The sequence below is a fragment of the Eublepharis macularius genome, chromosome 14 (genome assembly GCF_028583425.1).
Source record: "Eublepharis macularius isolate TG4126 chromosome 14, MPM_Emac_v1.0, whole genome shotgun sequence".
Lineage (NCBI taxonomy): Eukaryota > Metazoa > Chordata > Lepidosauria > Squamata > Eublepharidae > Eublepharis > Eublepharis macularius.
The window spans coordinates 7,569,810-7,590,235 of NC_072803.1; the positions used below are offsets into that span (position 1 = coordinate 7,569,810).

At 40.9% G+C, this 20,426-nt stretch overlaps 1 protein-coding gene across 2 annotated transcripts in view; it reads left to right on the plus strand.

Moving 5' to 3' along the window:
* ARHGEF12 (Rho guanine nucleotide exchange factor 12) overlaps window positions 1-20,426 on the plus strand; it is a 115,153-nt gene that overhangs the window by 26,747 nt on the left and 67,980 nt on the right. Inside the window, exons 2-4 of one of the 2 annotated variants that reach the window (XM_054998577.1) lie at window positions 12,246-12,269; window positions 13,572-13,660; window positions 16,274-16,330. In XM_054998577.1, coding sequence (XP_054854552.1) covers window positions 12,246-12,269; window positions 13,572-13,660; window positions 16,274-16,330 — 170 coding nt within the window. The remainder of the gene's footprint in view (window positions 1-12,245; window positions 12,270-13,571; window positions 13,661-16,273; window positions 16,331-20,426) is intronic. The other variant, XM_054998579.1, reaches the window with a different exon arrangement.

Genomic DNA, 20,426 nt, shown 5'->3' on the forward strand with positions numbered 1-20,426 from the left:
AGGTCTCCTTGATTAAAATACAGCATGCTATGACCAGTGTGCTTCTCCATGTATGTACATTTGCAGTGGTGGTGGTGGAGAGTGCCCTCAAGTCAGAGTTGACTTATGGCAACCCCTGGTGGGTTTTTCATGGCAAGAGACTAACAGAGGTGGTTTGCCATTGCCTGCTTCTGCGACCCAGTTACTAACCAAGGCAGACTCTGCTTAGCTTCTGAGATCTGACGAGATCAGACTCACATTTGCAGTACATACATGGTAAATGATGGTTGTTGTGGGTTTTCCGGGCTGTATTGCCGTGGTCTTGGCATTGTAGTTCCTGACGTTTCGCCAGCAGCTGTGGCTGGCATCTTCAGAGGTGTAGCACCAAAAGTGCTACACCTCTGAAGATGCCAGCCACAGCTGCTGGCGAAACGTCAGGAACTACAATGCCAAGACCACGGCAATACAGCCCGGAAAACCCACAACAACCATCGTTCTCCGGCCGTGAAAGCCTTCGACAATACATGGTAAATGATGGTTGGGTGGGAATTCAGAACTATTTGGATTAGTTCCTTCCTACTCCTTGGACAAAGATCTTATGAGCCAGTCACGTTATACAAGCTCTGTGTAAGTATAGTAGATTTTCTAATTTAATTTCTCTTTTTTAAAGATTTGTGCATTGTCTCCTATCTTGATGTGAGTTTTGAGAGTTGTCTTGTAATGTTGAGATCACAAACAGACCTAGTGACAAACCATTTACAGTTTGTCTCATCAATTATAGGAAGAGTGTATGAGAACACTCCCTCCGCCCATCTTTGCTATTGATCGTGTCTGTATATCTGCCCATTCTCTTCTTAGCCTTTGTAATATATATGTAATGACTGCTTGCTACAGCAGTGTTTGTTGGAAATTGTTGAAACAGTGTCACCAGCACTAGATTATTTAAGGGGGGGGAAGCCTTGGTGATATCCTCCCTCTTTCTTTCTTAGGTATTCAACTGCACGGATGCTTGTTAACAGAGCTCCAGCCATCATGCTGCCTGGGGCATGGTTAGAGCCTTGGGAAGATTTACATTAATCAAACACAAACAGACAGTGTAGCGTGAAGAAATTTCTCTCCCGCCAGCACTGCTCACAATCTTAATTAGGTTTATTGGGGCAGAAAAAGAAAACAGCCCCTCCACCGCTGCCCTTCTTCCCCACAGCTGAGTCAGTTACATAGCCGGAAGAGCAGGGAGCTGGCTACTCTCCATACTGACCTGTTGACCTCTGTTCTGTGTTGTGACGGGAGAGGCAGATTTCCTGGATCTTGCTCCTCCTGATACAATTTGTCGTTGGTAGATGTAAGCCCTTGGAAGTTCTTGCAGGATCATTTCTCCCACAGGCAAATAGGTCTGCAGAGGGACAGGCGCAGATTACAGCAAAGTTAAGGAAAAGCCAGAGTTAGGGAACATGAAAGTAGGAGGCTAGTTGCACACTAGTGCTATGGCAGCAGCCCGGGTCCATAGTTAGGTGGACAGTACAGAGGAACCCAGAGTAGGAACCAGGGACTGAGGTACAATTTTTTATTTTATTTATAGTCTACTTTTCTCACTGAAACTCAAGGTGGATTACACAGTGCAGTCACAGTAGCTCAGTGCAGTCAATAGGATGTGTGACGTTTTGATAAGCGATGCAATCAGAGTAGGATGACAGAAATTTGAAACAAAGCAAAAAGTATTAGACATGATACGTTAAACAATGCAGAAAATGGTATTACGTAAGCAGAAGATGGTGCAGGGGAGCAGGATAATACATACAGCAAACAGATAAAACATACTGTACATAGTCCCATTTCGTTTATTAAAGCACCCTCACGAACCATTCTGTTATACCCGTTACCTTTATAAAAATATCTTCCCAAACAATTCTGTTTTACATAGTCTGTGGAAAGACAGATGCGTCGGTGTCTTCTTAATCTACTCTGGCAGACAGTTCATAAAGTGGGGTACACAATAGAGAAGGCATGTGTATGGGCACTGGTTGATCTTTCTCATGTGCAGGGTGGCGCCTGCAGAAATCCCTGTTCAGATGAGCGAAGCGTGGAGGAGAGGCAGTCTTACAGACATGAGAGCCCAAGGCCATGAAGGGCTTTGTATGTTGTAGCCAGAACCTTGGATTGAATTTAGTAACTGACGGGTCAATGGAGAGATTGGCAAATGGGTGTAATATGCATGCTCCACCTAGCTCATGATAATAACCAAGTGGCAACATTTTGTACCAAAGGCTAAGCATTGCTGGGCTTGAAGGCAAGCCAGGAAGGAAGGAAAGCTTAGGAATGTGAAATCAGCACTGCGGCACGAAGCCAAGTAAACGGTTGCTCAGGTAAGGGCCTTTGGCAATTCAGTCAGTACCCAGTTTGAAGAGTCATAGACATGCTGACCAGGGAGCCCTGGAAGAGAGATCAAAATCCTCCATTTGTAAAGATCTGCACATTGTTGCTTACTGTGATAGGCAGCAGGCTGCTGGAGCCAAGGATGGTGGTTTAAGTAAACTTTCCTTTCCTCTCTTTGCCAATCATACATTTCGGTAAGACTAGACTATATCTGTGTGTCAAGAGTTCGAAGCTAAGATAGTGAAATTTCGGGAGGAAAATACCTAGGTCTGTGCTGCTGTTCTTCCTTAGGAACGTAGTTCGGTTGCATGTTAATAAGCTTATAATGTATATTTTTTTCCTTCCCCCCCGCAGGGATGTTAAAAATATTAAGATGGTAAGGTTTCTTTTTTTAAAAAAATATGATCCATAGATTTAGATACAGATCCTACATAAAAATAGGCAGATATAACTCCTGATAGTAAAAAAAAAAAAGTTTTTTCCCAGACAAATTTAGGTTTTCACTGGGGTTGTTTCCATATGCTGTAAAACTTCTTTCCATTGTGAGTCTGATTTCACAACATCCTCTCTCTGCAGGGCAGTATGGGACATCAAGGTATAGAAGTCTATTGTAATGAGAAGTGAACGAATCCATTTTGGCCTAATAAGAAGCAGGTGAATGGCTAAGCTTAATTTATTATTTATTTATACCCCACCTTTCTTCCCAGTGGAGACCCAAAGCAGCTTCCATCATTCTCCTCTTCTCCGTTTTATCCTCACAATGACCCTGTGAGGTAGATTAGGCTGAGAGTGTGTAATTGTCCCAAAGTCACCCAGAAAGCTTCCATGGCAGAGTGGAGGTTTGAACCTGGGTCTCCCAGATCCTAGAATGATACACTAACCCCTGTACCATATCTGTCTCAAGTTTGGTATAGTGGTTAAGAGCGTGGGACTCTAATCTGGAGAGCCGAGTTTGATTCCCCACTCCTTCACTTGAAGCCAGCTGGGTGACCTTGGGCTAGTCACAGTTCTCTGGAGCTCTCTCAGCCCCACCCACCGCACAGGGTGTTTTGTTGTGGGGATAATAATGGCATACTTTGTAAACTGCTCTGAGTGGGCATTAAGTTGTCCTGAAGAGTGGTATATAAATCGACTGTTGTTGTTGTTGTTGTTGTTAAAGACATGACCACATATAATTAAATAGCCAATCATACACGGTAGAGCATGTGCTTAGCAGGCTGAAAGTCTCTTCTTCAGTCCTTGGTGTAACCAACTAAAGAACCCTCTGTATAACAGGTGTTGCTTTTCTTTCTCTGCCCAGCTGTTGCCAGTCATAGTAGACAGTTCTAAGCTACACAAGCCAATGATACAAGGCGGCATCATATGCTCATAAGATGTAAGAACAGAATGTCCAAGATGGTAATGTCACAAAAAGATTATAAAGAATAAATAAAATAAAACAGAACTCTTGAACCTATTTCCATAGTTCCCCTGACTGTTCTTAATTCTGTTCTTAATTCACATCCCTCTAAAATAGATAACACGTTCAAACGAAAGCCCCCCTTATTACTCCGCATACCAGTATTTTTCAGAGGAAGTATGCAAGTGCTGGTTTTTGCTACCCATTAATAGCACAGTGTTGAGCTGTAGCTGAGAGAATGGCTAGGGGGGAGGTATGAAGAAACTCCACCCCCTTCTAGCCTGTCGCCCAAGTGGACAGACCAAATGCTTCTCCAGGAATACTGGATGAGCATTTTTCAAAAGCCCTTCCCCCATCTGGTGGAGGTAGCTGATTTTCCTAGAAGATTTGGCCCCGATTGGCCTTTGGAAGTATCCTTTGGGTGATCCCCCTCTCCTTCAATTCAGGTAATCTCTGGAAGTCTTTGTTTCCTTGCTCTGATGTATGATGTGGTAAGATGGATAGAAAATAGCTTCTCCGGATGAAGGGGTAATAAAAGATGAAAGAATGCTCATTTACAGTGAACAAAGAATTTCAATGGAGAGTGGAATGTTGTCGGCAGCTGCATTGCAATTGTGCATTTGCTCTTTTTTGTGGTCTGATCTTATATCTAAAAGCATATTTTGAAAAAAAATAATAATCTGAGCTCAGCCTCGGTTTGAGAACAAAGGTTTTGACAGCCAGGAATGATGTCTTGCACAGCAGAGCAAGACAGCATTGCTACCCTCCTTTCATTCCTCAATCCTGTACTAAATCCAGGTCATCATGCTTCTCAGGTAGAAACACCTGGGCAGTTTTTGTGATTTACCTGTACGTGAGACTTGCTAATATTCTTCTGGCTTGTGCGATTTCAGCAATTTTTGTTGAGCTTGCTAAATTCTCTCTGTAATGGTGTGTGAGGAGTTATTAGCAAAATAACTCTCTCTCCTTTGCTTAGCAACCAAGCCATCCAAATTAATACCTAAGAAAGCTAGGCATCTCTTCATTTTTTGAAGTCAATGGTTTGTTTAAATACCTGAGATACATGTCTAAAGCAGAAGCTTTGCTTTAAACCTTTTTTTAAATTATGGAGGAGCTAGGTTAACACATTTTGCGTTCTAAATGTGTTTGGTCCCAGGATATGCAAAAAATTGATTTGAAAGGCACAGCCGTTCTATTGCCAGCATTGTGGTATGTGTAGAGAAGCTGCTGTGTGGCATTATGATAGTACTGGGAGTGTCATTGTATTCATCCGCAATTCTGCCTGTTAATTCATGGATGTTAGATTAGAAGTGATGGGTGTGGATGCTCTGAAACAATTTCCTTGAGGGGAAATTACTACAAAGGAAGGAGTATTTCTTATAGGAAGACAATGCTCTACATATTCATCTCTTAGAGGGAAGTAAGTCATTGGGAGCCTTCACCTCTCTCTGAACTCAATAAGCAGTAAGAATATTTTGCATTGAATGGGATTAGACTTTTATTTTTCAGAGCTGGTAAAGCAGCAGTGTCCTGAAGCAAAAAGCTCTTGATTATTTGTTAAGTGTGTTGACAGTGTTTTCTAAAATGCCATTGTAGAGGGTTTCTGGTATATTGCTCAAGAGATTAAGTCATATGAAGATGAACCAGGATAGATAATGTGTGTCTTAACTCCAGTATAATTAATATATGCATTTATTTGAGTCATTTGTTCAAACTGGGTTTTCATTTAATGTCTCCCAGTACTACAGTCATTATGTCATCAGTTTCCAGGCACAATTTAAAGTGCTGGTTCATACCTTTAAGGTTGTAAACAGTTTGGGAGCAGGTACTTGATAGAGTGCCTACTCTCACGCTGTCCCGCCCACCAGGTATGATCCCTCTCACAAGCCTTACTCTCTGTGCCCCGCCTGCAGAAGGAGGGCCTTCAGCTCAAGGGTTATATGATTCATGTATCCAACTCCTGGCAGTAGCCTGGCTGCTGCCTTTTAGATCATCTGAATTTTTCAGAAAATTTGAAAGGCAGCTTCCCATAGGGCGTAGTACAGCCATCTAACCCGAATGTGATCAGATCATGGATCATTGTAGCCAGATCTGGCTTTCAAGGATCAGTTGTAACTGCCATATCAACCAGGGCTGGTAAAAAGCACTATGTGCCACAGATGAGAAGTGCACCTTCAGTTTTAGGCCAAGCAGCACCCCCAAGCTATGAACCTGCCCCTTCAAGCAGAGTGAAGTTTCCTGCAGGATCAGCTGACTACTTAGTTCTTGATCAGTTCTGTCATTGACTCGTAGCTTTTCAATCTTGCCTGGACTGAACTTCAGTTTATAGTCGTCATTTATGCCCTTACCTTCTGCGTGTTCAGGACTTCCACCAACTAACTTAAGCAGAAATAGAGGTGGGCGTTACCAGCATGTCCGTGGCACCTTGCTTGAAATCTCCTGATAATCTCTCTCAGCTCTTTCGTGTAGATTTTAAAGAGCGTGAGGGACAAGATGGACCCCTGTGGGACCATGCATAAACGCCACATGGCCAATCAGTAGGCCCCTTGCACCACCTTCTGAAATTAGCCAGTCAATTAAGAGTGTAGCCACTGAAAGAGTGTCAAGATGGCTCCCCTTCTAGCCGTCTGAATCCATGCCTTGGTAACATTGAGACTAGGCAATTGAAACGTACTCTTTATGGAGTCAACTCTGTCATTCCAGATGGTTCAGAATGCTGCAGCTCGGTTATTATCAGGAGTTAGGTGGAGCATACATACCACACCCATTCTGCCGTCATTCCATGGGCTGCCCATCAGTTACTGGTCCCTCGTCTATGCAGGATTGCCTCTTCTACATTCTGCCATGACAGCTTTTCTAATTTGTTTGGGGTCTTCAGCAGGAACCACTCCACAAACGGGCAAGATCTACAGCTGCCCACGCATGTGCAGCTATTGTGCTGCTATTGCGGCCCTCGCATTGTGGAATGGTCTCCCTAAGGCGGTCAGGAAGGCTTTCATGTTTCTGTCATTCTGCACACTGTATAAAACAGAGAGGTCAAGAAAGCTTTTTTCCAAAGGAAATAAGCCTATACTCTAACCAAATGGTTCAGAAAGGCACACACCATTGTGTGTAGGACCTGTTAAGTTTGCTGAATGTCACTGCATTGTTTTTACTGATGTCATGCCATTTTTCTGCATTGTATCTCCGCTGTTCATCGTATCTGATATGCTATGCTTATTCAGATTTCTGTCGTCCTGCTCCTAGCACATTGCTTATTTAAACGTTTCATCATATTGATTGTATCGACTTAAGGTGTGTAATCTGCTTTGATCTCATTGAGAAAGGCGGACCATAAATACAGCAAATAAATAAAAGTAAGGGATGGGCTTTCTTTCGTTCGTTCCTTGTGACATACTCAGGCATCTTCCCAATTGTGATGTGTGTTTGTGCGTTTGTGTCCATGCATTCACCTTCTTTCCCCTGCTTTGTCTTTTTTTAACTGCAGCTTATTATCTCAGCAAGTTCTTGCTGTTTGCAAGGAACTAGAAACAGTTTTTGATTCCTGTTGTGAGCACTTCCCCCCCTTCCTCCTTCTTTTCAGCTAACGAGTTTTAATAAGGATCTGATGTAGCTTACATTGCTCTCTGTATCACGGATCTTCCATTAGCAAGGCTAAGTCCTCCATAGACGCAGTTCCTCACTGCTAGTTAAAATATTTTAAACAGGTAGCATAATGTCTTGTACATTGCCATCTGAGCCTTAGGCTGTATCTGTGAGTTACTGTCTTCCTCTAAACATGCACATTCAGGCATGAATTTTCTGAAAGTGTAGTTATTGGCCTTTCTAGATAAGTGACTATATAGGTAATAATAATATCTGTGGCATCTTTTACAATTGCTGTGTGTTGCATAGCATTCCCTTCCACCCACTTAGCCTCCTGTTCTGTTGTTTACAGCGTGCTTCATTGTCTAAATTTTCTCATGCTTATTTTAATAGTCATGTCAGGAGAAGCATTTAGAATGTAACACCCAAATGGTAGTACAATTCTCCCCCCCTCTAAAATACATGAAATACAGCTAGTTAATACTGCTGTAGACTTAACAGGATTTCTTGTAGATAACTTATGTCCTTTCTATGTTTTTTGTATAAAAGCTCAGGATGAACACTTCTGATTTCACCTGAAAATATTTTGCGTTTGTGTTTCTTGTTGTTTGGACATGTCCATTCCAAGTGTTTTATTACATTTGCACACTCAGACTTCAGCAGATTCTTAAATAAGGACAATGTTATATATTATTTATACACTGTTTTTGAATTTTTTGAAAATGTAATTGAATTCATACTTTGCCTTTCCCATTTGATTTATTTATTTATGTTATATATAGCCCACTGTAATGATTTCAAGTAAATGTGTGCATGTGTCTTTAAATGCTTGGTTTGAGCTAGGTGAAGAGTGGGGGTGAGAGAGAGAGAGAGAGAGAGAGAGAGAGAGAGAGAGAGAGAGGGAAGAGTGAGTGATATGATTGGTTGATGACTGAGAGTGTGGGCGGAGTGAATGCAGTTTAGACTGACAGGGCAGAGAGAAAAGTTTCAGTCAGAAGAAAGCAGGCTAGCTGTGTGCTGCCTGAGTATGTTGAAATATTTATGAGAGAAATATGACCTGTGTGGAACCTGAACTGAGCATGTTTGTGAAAGGACACTCAGTCAGGGCAAGAGAGGCCAGCTGTGTGCTGCCTGAGCAGGTTTCATATTTCTGTGAATAAGAGTCAGAGGAAAAGCAGGCTAGCTGTGTGCAGCTTGAGTAACTTTAAGCACGTCTGTGAGAAATATTGAGTCAGAGAAAGAGGCTAACTGTGTGTGAGGCCTTAGAAGAGATCTGTATGAATGAGTTTATAGGAAGTAACCTTAAGAACCGAGAACTACGTTTATGAAACCGATACGCTTCTTGACTAAATAAAAGTTTATTTTGTTTTGTTATATCCCGGAGTAGCTGTCATTGCTATATCCCATTCATATCCTCAGGGCCACATAGAACCACGAAGGAGCCTGACGCTTTGGAACGTTACCAAAGGGAAAACTTAAATAAAATATCTTGGAATATAATATTCCTGGTGGCAGCAAACTACCCAGAGGGTGTTAAGGGAAAGATTAAAAGAAAAATCTACCCCAAAGAAAGTAAAGGTCATAACACCCACCTTTCTTACCGAGACTCAAGGCATATTACACAATGTAAAGCAAAGCAATCAGTAGGAAGATATGTCTGATAAGCAATGTAACAGGACTAAGAATTGCAGAAATTTGAAATAGAGCTGTCATCTGAACAAAGCATAAGTATTAAACATAGTATGTTAAACCATGCAAAACAGAGTATTGCATCAGTAGAAACAAGGTGCACTTTCCTGGGCTAATCTGTTATGATGCCTCCCTGTTTCCTTTTTAAAAAATTGCCCTCCTGTCCTGAGCAATTCTATTTTACATAGTTTTCAAAAAGCATGGAGCCTTTCTGATATCCTCAGGCAGGCTATTCACAGGGAGGGAGCCACTTATAGAGTAGGCACCTGTATGGATAGTTGTTGATTTTGCCCATCTGCAGGGTGGCATTTGTAGAAGGCTCTGCCTAGATGAGCAGAGTTGTTGTGGCGGGACATATGTGGAGAAGTGGTCTTGCAGATATGAGAGTCCAAGGCTATATATCTTGAACTGAGGTGAGTAACTGATGAGCAGCCAATGAAGTGATTGCAGAATGATTGTAATATGCAGGTTTTGCCTAGCTCCTGATAGTAACCAAACTGCAGCATTCTGTGCCAACTGGAATCTCTGAGTTGATTTCAAGGAAGACCTATAATCCATTATAGTAGTCTAGTCTTGATGTTACCAGGGCATAAATCTAGGTGCCAGATATATTGAGTTCATTTCTCAAAGCATTAGATCTGCTGCGAGCCATAATTTAATGTGGTCTGTGTACCTCAGATTTGAGAACTTCTTCCCTGTTTCTCTGTGGAATTTGATTTCAGTCTCATAATTCCAATGGGAGCTTTTATCTGAAGAACTGGGCCAGCTGCTACAGGTTCATGTTTTTAAATTAAACCAGATTGGAAGTAAAGCAATCCTGCAGCATTGTGTAATGTATGTTGGGGGTCCCCAATCCTTTTATTTGTTGTTTGATACCTATAGAGCTATAGCTATGTGTTGTGCAGGGAAATCATGATTTTAAGAAACATCTGTAGTGGGAAGTTTTGGTGGCACAATGCTTTGAAAGCCGCAGTTCACACTGGTGTTACTTAACTGGAGTTCTGACACATGCTGATTTTTCCACACAGGCTTCAGTAGGACTAAAAGACTTTATGGCCTTAGTTATGGAATGAACTACCTATGGTAAAAGTTTAAACCCTTTGGGGAGCACAGTGTTTGGTGCTGGAAACATTTGGCTATAAAATGTCTCTTTTTCTTAAGCAGAATTTCTCCAGCAACTAAAGCTACTCACAGGGCTCTGGCTCCAGCTACACAGCAGCAAGCACAATGGCCACATTGAGAGTCACTGCCGGGGAAGCCCTCCTTCTTTGCCTACTCTGTAAATGCAGTTCTTTCTCTCTGAAAAACCCTGACATCAGCTCTTGGAAAAATCCAAGAACTTGTGTCATGGAACACTGCTGAGGCACTTGCTTGGGCTGCTGAATGGCCAAACTGTGGCTGAAACTTCAGTCGCTAGGCATTCACACTCCCACCTTCTCTCTCTTCAGTCTTTCTCCAACCCTGCTTCTGAGATGGATATTGCTCTGTATGCTTGAATGTTGACTTGGAACGATAGCGTAAGGGCAGCATTGTTGTGAGTTACCAATAAAAATTAAAATCACCTTGCTAGTTGTTTAATACTGGGGAGTTTCAACTACTCTTGAGTGAGGTAAAGAAGGTGGGAATGGATTGCAGCAGGAGCTCGAGGAACTGGTCAACTGAGATGAATTGAACACGACATCTGAAGCTGCTACAGCTACTTATGAGCCTGGCTTTAGTTCTCCCAAAAGCAATGTAGCCTCATCATGTGTGATGTGTATATGGCGGAAACATGACTAAAATGAAAAAGAGGAGATTGGTGTAAGGCAGTCTGAGTCCCCATTGGGGAGAAAGGTGGGGGATCAATGAAGTAAATAAATATAGAAATTGTCTACTTTCTTACACAGTTCAGAATCTCCCCATTGAACTGAATTTTTGAGAAAAGGATACTACGAAAATTAAGTTACAGCCTTTATCTCTGCTTAGTGGATGTATTCAGGTTCTTAGTGGATATATTCAAGTTCTGTTTCGTTTAATGCCACAGTTACTAGCTTTGTGGAATATCTCAAAAATCACCAAAAAGGCTTTTGGGGAAGGAAACCAGTGGCTTAACAAAAGCAGGACATAGGTTCAACTTGTTTTTATATTGTCTCCGAATGCTAAGTTACAGTGTTTAATGTTGCAGGACAGAAATTAGACGACCTTTAGAATTCCTCTGCTCAATGAATGGGCTGAATATGCATAGGCCTGGGAGAGTTTCCTTGCAATCATGACCTCCTGCATACCCCCCTCCTCCTTTAGAAAGAGACCGAGGATCTGGCTTGCAGCCTGTGGAGTTTCCGGGAATGTATCCCATCATCCTTTTGGAACAGCTCTCCCTTTGACGCATGCGGCTTTGTTTGGACTCTACCATTCTCATGTACAAACAGAGATGATAGGCCTCGAGTTCCTTGTGTGCCTCAGCAGGCTTCAGAACAAATGTCTCTTTTGGCAAGTGCTCTTTTGCCATGCTGGGGGAATAGAGGTGGTACAATGTATACTGGTTATAATTAAAGAAATCCTTTCAAAGCTAGCACAGTTATTTTTCTGTGCAGCGATGTTCTGTGGCGAGGAAAGTTGTTACCCTCCTTTATAAATATATGGATAGAAATAAATGCAAGTTGGCCAGCTGATTTCATGTACGACAAATAGTTAAACATCTTTCTAAATTTGTTCTTTAAAATGGTTAAAGAAAAGCTCCAAAGAAACACTGTATTGTTTGTTAAAAACATTCTGCGTTGACATCCCTGGAAGAATTTAGCTATTTACTTAATACTTCGTTTTAAAAAGAAATGTGCTGTTGGTGACTGAACTGTGCTATTATTCGATTCTTTTGATTCACTTCCCTAAATTTTAATGCAGCGTTACATTACAGGAGTGCCTGTGATCACAATCAGTGAATGCGGTATCTGCAGGGAGTATCACTCTTTTTTTCCGAGCAAGATACTGTGTTTTTTAGATATGCAGCATCTCTACAGTGAAAACACTAGCTAGAGCAAAGTTTTATGGACAGTTGGAAGCAAATGTATATTTAGGACATTTATGAGTGAGAACACAAATTGCTTTTGTTAAGCATGTGGGACTGAAAAAATGGAGGGAAGGAAAACCAATTATTAACAACAAATTGTGACTGGGAATCCTTTTTATAATCCTGTTTCTCTTAAATAAATTTATTTTATACTATATTTTTTTCTTTTTTCAGGTTTCCCCTCAAAAAACCTACAAGGTAAGTTATTGAGAATTTGACTACCTTTATATGTCATAATCTAAATCCTATAGGGTTTTGAGTCCATTGATACCTTTGAAATTCTGACATAGGGTGGTGGGAGCAAACACAAAATGGGTGCCATGAGAGATGGTGCCAGATACACACACGAGGAAGCCCAACCACAGGAGAGAAGAAGAGTGGTTTTAAGAAAATATACTGAGAAAGATTAGTGAGAGAGAATAAAACCAAGACAATATGGCAGCTGCCGCTGAAATTTTTAAAAAATATGCACAGATTATTGTTGTTGCTGTTTATTATTATTATTATTATTAATAATAATAATAATAATCTGCCTTTCTCATTGAGATCCAAGGCAGATTACACAGTGCAAGTGAGATACAATATAATCAAAAGCTAAACCATTCACTGAGCAACTACCATAATGAACAACAGTTAGGAGTCTCAGTGAACAAATACAACATGGTACGGTTGCAAAATATTTGAAAATAAGCATAAAGTTGAGCATAGAGATGAAAACCTAGTGGCCAGTCAGGTGCTCTTTTGGGTAGAAACCCCACCCGGCCCCACTAACTTTCTACAAATTCTTGGTGGGCTCCAGGAAAGGTGCAGGCTGGTAGGCAACAGGTGGGAAGTCCCTGACCTACAGCTATTATGCTGTGATACAAACCCAGTCACACTTGAAAAATAATACATTTGATTTTAAAATGACATTGTTTCTCATAAAATCAAATCAAACACAAACTATATTGAGCTTACTAATTCCCACATTCTAAACCTTTCAAAGGGGACTCCAGCTCAGTTTTCAAGAAGATTGCACTTTTTTCTACTTGATATATATATAATTGATTCCAATACACTTTTTATAACATTTCTTCCTCTTAAATATGGAAACTGGCACGTTAGGATAACAGACAGCAATTCTACAGTGTTTTAGGAGGTCAAAATGACCTCTGGGTATATAATGCTTTCTTTTTTTATTCATTCCAGTGGGTGTTAACCAGACCTCAGTAATGGTCTACTTCTAACATTTTTAAAGTAAAAATGAAGGGTGGATTATCAGTCAGGTACAACCGGAACTCATTATTCTCAAGGAGTATATAAAAATATTTTTCTCTGATACGCTTTTCAGGATATTTAAAATATTGGCAAAATCCTCCTCTTTTGCTATTTGGCTGTTTTTGAACAATTATGTATACTTGTTCCAGTTTCTTAACACAACTGAGTAGTGGTTATTTCTTAGAACTCCTAACTGATATGCACGTAATTGCTCAAGCTGGGTTTGCTTTTATTTGACTTCAGGCATGGCAGCATTCTGAGTAGAGAGTCTCCAGCAGACAAGAAGCAGAAGGTCGAGCGCTGCATCAGTGCCCACGATTTTGACCCTACAGGTAAAATCCTCATAGCCTGTTGCAAGGAAGTCGAGTACTTCATATCTAAAAGTTCTTTTAAAAAAATTGTCTAATATCTTGTGTAGTGTAGTATTCAGAAGCTACCCCTGATTCTTCTTTACACTAAGGGAGCAATATTTTCAGTTACTTTTTTCACACAGATTGGTTTGTATGTTACTTACTGTTTTGCTGTTCAGTTGTGTAAATCTATCCGGTATAGCAATAAAGTGGAATCTCTTGTGAAAACATACATGACACAGTATAGCTGATGTGCTATCTTTTTGACTACATTGATAGGGACCATTGATAGTTATTGACTAAAACGGGCAGAGCGCGTGTCCTCTGGACAAAAGGGTACCCTGTAGCTGTAGAATGGAGTTCCCTGGTAGGCTTCTTCCCAGTAGCTTTGGTGGGCTCTGTGTGTGTGTGTGTGTGTGTGTGTGTGTGTGTGTGTGCCAAGCATGGTGATTTTACACATTTGATAACTACCAGCCATGCAGGGGTTATGTTGACCTGTGCACAGATTCTCAGTGTTTTAAGCAGCAGGTGATGAGTGAGAGTGTTGGAGTCAGCACAGGATGTGTAGCTCCAAAGACAAATAACTAAGAGGCTGTCTTTACAATTTTACTTTTGGTCTCCCTGGGATTTCCCCTTGCATTTATGGAAAGGTCCTGTTGGATGGATCTTTATTGCCATTTCCTTTGTAGTAGTTAGTGATGACTGCTGACATATTATCCAGCCCACCAGTTAAGTTCCTCCTCCCAAGCCCTGTGCACCTATCTGTAGAGGTGACATAGGTGGCAACCAGAGATTAGGCTTTTTCACTGGTAGCACCTTGCCTTTGCAACGTCCTCTCTCCCGAGGCTTGTCAATGCTCTATGCTAAAATCTTTTACACGCCAAGACAAAACATTTCTTTTTATCCAGGTTTTTAACAAATGAGCTTGATTTCCCCCTCTTCTTTTTAGCTGTTGTCGTCTGCTCTTAGCCTGAGGACTGCTTTATGAAAGTCCTTTTAGGCTGCTGTGCTGAATGTTTTATGCTATTTTTATGCCCCTGGTTTTTTTGATGGCTTGTTTGTATGACATTCTTGATCATTCATATGTTGCTGTGCTTATGATTTTATTGTATCGTTTTTACTTTGAGTGTCCTTGAGCAGGTCTTTGGAGAGGCAGCATATACATTTTCAAAATAAATAAGATACAGAGCTAGGTCAGTTGCTGTATTTGGTAATGCTGTTCTTCCTTCTCTTGAGGACCAGCACTTTCAGAACAAAAGAACTTCCCTCTGCAGCATTCCAAGTGATTTTTTTATTTTTAAGAATTGTAACTGGACACAAGTTTTCACCTTCTCCCCCCTACCCTTATACTTGTAAACCATCCATGTTGCATTCTAATGCTGTCTTGGACTTCAGTCTGTATGTTAAGGGTCCACCCACCCCAACCTACTAACCCAGTGACCGCTGTGTGCTCCTAACTGTCTGACTGGCTTGCGGGCGAGCCTCTCGGCCCCATGTAATGTCTTGCTTTTTGTCTGTGAGCTGGTGCTGTTCAGTCTGTTATTCTCTAGGGTCATGGGACAGGTTGAGAGCTGACCCGGAAGGCCACAGACTGCAATATGTAAATACAAGTAATTGTAAAGAAAGGTCAAGTTGCCATGTTTGAACCACCGTTGTTGTGTTAGCTCTTTGTTTAGGGAGCCCCATTGGGCAGCTTGTTGGACTCCCCCTTTCAAGACAGGGCTGCAGTTACTAGCTTGGCCCTGAACTCACCGGGCAGTTCTTTGTTTCTATATTGGAAAAATAGAAACGGGTAAAGGTTTGGGTTGATGCTTGGTTCTGAGGAGAAGTAAGAAGTTCTGCTTTCCCCAGCCCTTAGGAATGGGATGGGCTACTAATGTAATAAATAGTTAGTACTTTCTTATTATAGCTTTTTAAAGATTTGTTTCAAGGAGGCACAGTTACGCTGATGAATAAATATTTCTGTTCTCATTTGCAAAAGTGAAACGTTAATCTGGATCTGCAGCATTCTGATCACGGGCAGTTAGGATCATTGGACCTTTCTGTCCTAAGAAGTGCGGGTCTGCTCTTGAAACCTCATGTTGTGTGATTCCCCAGGTTTTTGCAGAGGTTTTGAAAAGCGGGGCTGGGAAAAATCTTTCCTATAGAGCTAGTTTTAAGATTTGTCACAAGTCTCCACTGTAACTTTTGGCGGATGGGATGCATACGGGTTGCTTCTCTCATGCAGTACAAGGTAATTATTATTTATACAGCACCATTCATGTCACGGTGCTTTATAAAAAAGGGCATGTTGAACATATATAGAATTTCTTCTCCTATTCACTAGCGGGTATAGAAAAGAGCTTAATTATGGTGTCTTTGTTTATTTTCCTTGCTAGAACCTTACCATGTGATGTTGCCTGTATAGTTCCTGCCTTTGGTATTCACAATCTGATTTCCAAATATTATCACCTCTGTGTTGCTCGTTTCTTGTTTTGTGTGTTGCACGATTTAACCCGAGTATACAAATCATTCTGGGTTTTTTTTTTCCAAATTCCATGTTGGTCTCCATATTTCCTATATCTTTTTTTCTCCTTTTCTTCTGCTCTTGTGCAGATAGCTCCTCCAGGAAGACAAAGTATAGCTCAGAGGAAAGTAGATCCGAGACATATGGTAAGCTTGAAGCAGCCATTGCAGCCTTGTGTTTTGTTTCAATGTGCTGCATACTGTTGCTCTGTGTGCCCCAGGCCTGTGCCCTTTACCTGCCATGCATGGCTTGCTCTGCTGCAGGGAAAAGGATGGAGCTTTTTAACGAGGCTTATATGTGCAAGCTTGCAATTGACGGCTACTACTAACCTGTGTGTAGCAAATGTTGGGTGTCTTCTGTATTGTCTTCTGTTCCCTAGTAGGAAAACTTACTTTTACCTGAGGAATTGGTGTCATCTAATATACAAGGCAGTAGCATCACATGCTTTTGGGTAGGTGTGGACCCTATAGTGTGTGCTACCTATAGGCGAGAGCGTGTCTTTTGCCTAAAGAAAGTGACGGAATCATTTCACTTTCCCACTTGTTCACTGAGTTTCCCATAGTGGCAAATTAGGGATGTAAAATATTCAATGTTCAATTAAGGGATAAAGATTCTGTTACTTTTTACATACTGCTGTAAATGGTTAAACAGTAAGAACGCTCAGCAGGAGTGGCTGTACAGACATCCTTGCATCGATACAGGTGTTCAGATGGAGCTCGCCAACTGGAGAGGGGTGTCCCTGTCGCTGTTGTGCCAGAAGGTGATTCTTGTATGTCTTGAAAATTACCTTCTTGTTAGAAACATGAGTTGCCTAGGAGGAAGAGTAGCCTGAGTTGGAGCCAAACACCTCTCGGGGTTTTTAATAGAAAGTAGACCGCCCACACACACTCTTCGTTCTACGGTATAGGATGGCCCTTCACCCATTGTACATTTTTAGACTTGAAGATACAGTGTGCAAAAAGGGAGTCATTGCTTCAAAAAACAGAGCTTGTGAGCTTGTTAATGTTTCAACCATAAATATTTTTGCTCAATTAAAATGGTTGGATTAAAACAAAATTTACATTGCTAAAGCAAACTGCATAGCACAACATGGGTAGTTTTCTAGCTAAAAAAAATTAAACTGCTTTAAGTGCATAAAGTTCATTAAGTGCATTAAATTCAAGTGCATCAGGTTCACTCTGTGTTTCGGCTTCAGAAAGTGACCTTCCCTGAATTTCTACCCTGCCACTACTCATCTTGTGAATTTGGGTTTAGTTTTAGATTGCTAACTATTAAGATTTTTACATATCTGAATTCCCAGAATTGTTTTCATAGATTTTTTCCCTTGCAACTATAAATGTCCTTTCAAGGAAGACAGGATGTATTAGAAGCTATTTTGGCTCCACAAGCCCCTTAAACTGGGTATCTTTGCACATGCTGTTCCTTAAGTAATCTTGAATCTGCTAGTCATTTACTGGTCACTTTGCCTTAGCAATCGAATTTTTTTCAAAACTAACCTATCCTAGATACCGTTTTTCCTTTTTTTCCTTACGTGCAGTGAATACTAGGAAATGATCTCATGTTCTCCCTAGAAAAGCCACGGATAATGGAGATGAGAAAAGGAGGGGTCTGACTGTGTTTTGACTTCTGTGCTGGCTGTTGGGACTCATTGGTCCATGCTATAGAAGTATCTCCACTGGCTTTCTCGTGCTAAAGTGTTCTGTGGATGGACTGGGCAAAAGCTAACATTTGAGTTTTCCAAGACTTACGTTTAAGTAAAATGTTTTTATTACTCAATTAGCACTAGACATATTTCCCAAGAGTAAGAGCATTTTCAGGGCTAAACTCTTTGTTCAGAGCTCATTGCAAATATGCTTGTGGTAACTTATTTCGTGAGTGGTTCCAGAAATGACAGCCACAGCAGCCATAGGTAACTGAGCCCCTTTCAAAGGTAGCATGTTCATTTCCCTAAGGAGCAGAAAGCCTCCCTCCTTGGAACAAAGTAACAGGCTTTATTGGACAGGAGTCCTACTCAGGTGGAGAACTTTACCTTTTGCAGATATATGCCTATCCATCTGCCTTAGCCAGAAAAGGGGATGTGGATATTGCTTCTTGAAGGTCACATACTAGCATTTTTAAAGATTTTGGATGTTTGTCTGACTTTATTAGTATAAACTCTTCCGGGCTCTGTTGATGGGAAATCCCACTGCCATAAAGTTTTCTGTCAAGTCATTAAACTGTGCTGATTGTGGGCAATGTGTTGTGTGCCTGTTGCAGTTTATCTGTAGCTTGCTTCCTGCGCCTGTGCTGTGTCCAGCTTTCATGTATGAAAAATGAAACATAACTTCCTAACCCTAATCCTTATGCTTCCTCCAATACTTCCTGCAGAATTGCGGTCTACTTTTAGGATTTAGTTCAGGTTCCATCCCCCCCATCCTTTGCTGAAGTTCTTTCCCTGTGTTTGCTCCTCCCTTCTTCCTGGTGGTGCTGAAACTTGGGTGGAAAAACTTGCAATGTTTGCTTTGGATAAGAACAAACTACTTGAGAGCCGGCAAACAGAAAACTGTGCCTTGTATATTGCTGGTGACAGCAGCCTCTTTTTGCTTACCTTGGAGGTTAGTGAGGAAATACTTTGAAGTAGCAAAAGTGATTCAAGTTATAACAGTTACTTTTTGAGGTGAGAGCTGTTGAATTCTTATTTGAAAGAGAAGTAAGTTCAGAGTCCTTCCTTGTTTATGAAAGGAGAGATAAAGGTAGGCATGGAATACTATTCTAACCATGCAAAAAAAACAAACCCCTCAGTGTCTTAGGGTTTACTCTTCCTTATGAATCCTATCAACTTCTTGGATATGTTCATCTTCGAGAGATGAAACATTCTGTTCTTTTTCTCGTGAAAAAAAAACATTATTTCTATTAATAATTTTTTTTTAAAAAAGTTTTGGAATATAGCTCAGTGCTTTTTTAAAAAATTTTTCTTCATTTATAATCCACCTTTCTTGCTGACACTCAAGGTGGATTTCATAATTTAAAAACAATGTAATAAAGACAGTACTGTGTAACACATACAGTTATTAAAGCTGGATTACAAAATTAGCAAACAATGCAAAATGACACTTCAACACATACAAAAAACAATACAATAAAACAAGATTAAAATTGCAGAGCAGTTTTACATAGCACAGTAGGACAATAAATCTTAAATTAGAAAACAGTGCAAAAATAGTATGATACAATAAGCAATGCAATTAAAATTGAGAACAAGTTCTCAGACATTAAAACTACAACTCTTTAGAAAAATGCCCTACTTTGGAATGGAAGAAGCAGGCCCTTCCACAAGTTGGGAACCACAGCAGAGAATTTTCAAAGCAGGCAGCTGTCAGTTTTACCCATTTACAGAGTAGCATGTTGGCAAGGTTTTGCTTAGATGAATGAAACTGTCACTGCTGAGTTTGTCAGGGAAATGTTCTTACAGAGATGTGGGTCCAAGACCATGAAGGGCTTTGTAGGCAAAAACCAGTACCTTGAATTGAACCCAGGACCTAATGAGTAACCAATGGAATGATGGCAGAACAATTGTAATAGGCATACTCTGCCTGGCTCCCCATGGAAATCGATCTGCGTCATTCTGCACCAGCTGAAGTTTGCATCTTGTAGTGATTCTTATGGAAGTCTGTATCTCAAGATGTCTCGCTTCAAGGATGCATATGCTCTGGGAAAGATTATTTTGCATTTGAGTTCTTGACAAAAATATTAATTTCTCTGCCACTAAGGTTTAGCTACCTTAGATTTGTAGCAAATAATGTTGGGAGTGAGGATACCTTGGTTGGGAAAAAGATTTTCGGGGTATAAGTTTTCAATGATCAAAGGTTCCATCAGATACATTGGGAAAAGAAAAAAACGGCAACTTTCTCTTTGTCTCTCTGGTTAGAACCTTTTTATGGAGCTTTATGTTCTGCAAGATACCATCAGGGTCACATTTGTGTTTCCTGGGATGCTTCTGATCTTGTAACTTCAGATGTTCAGAATTGACATTATTTTGTACTGGTCCTTCCTGCCTGGCCTTGCTTCTGCTGCTCCCCCCCCCCCCCCGAAAACCTCCACAGCAACTTCTGTTGCTAACCTTCCCCCATCCTATCACAAGCTTCCCACGTACCCTGTGGCTCAAACTTAGGGGTGGTATTAGTTCACACCATTTGCATGTAGGCAGCAAGCTATGTCACCTCTCTGCCAAATCCCACTTTCTCTTTTCTTCAGTCTTTTGGT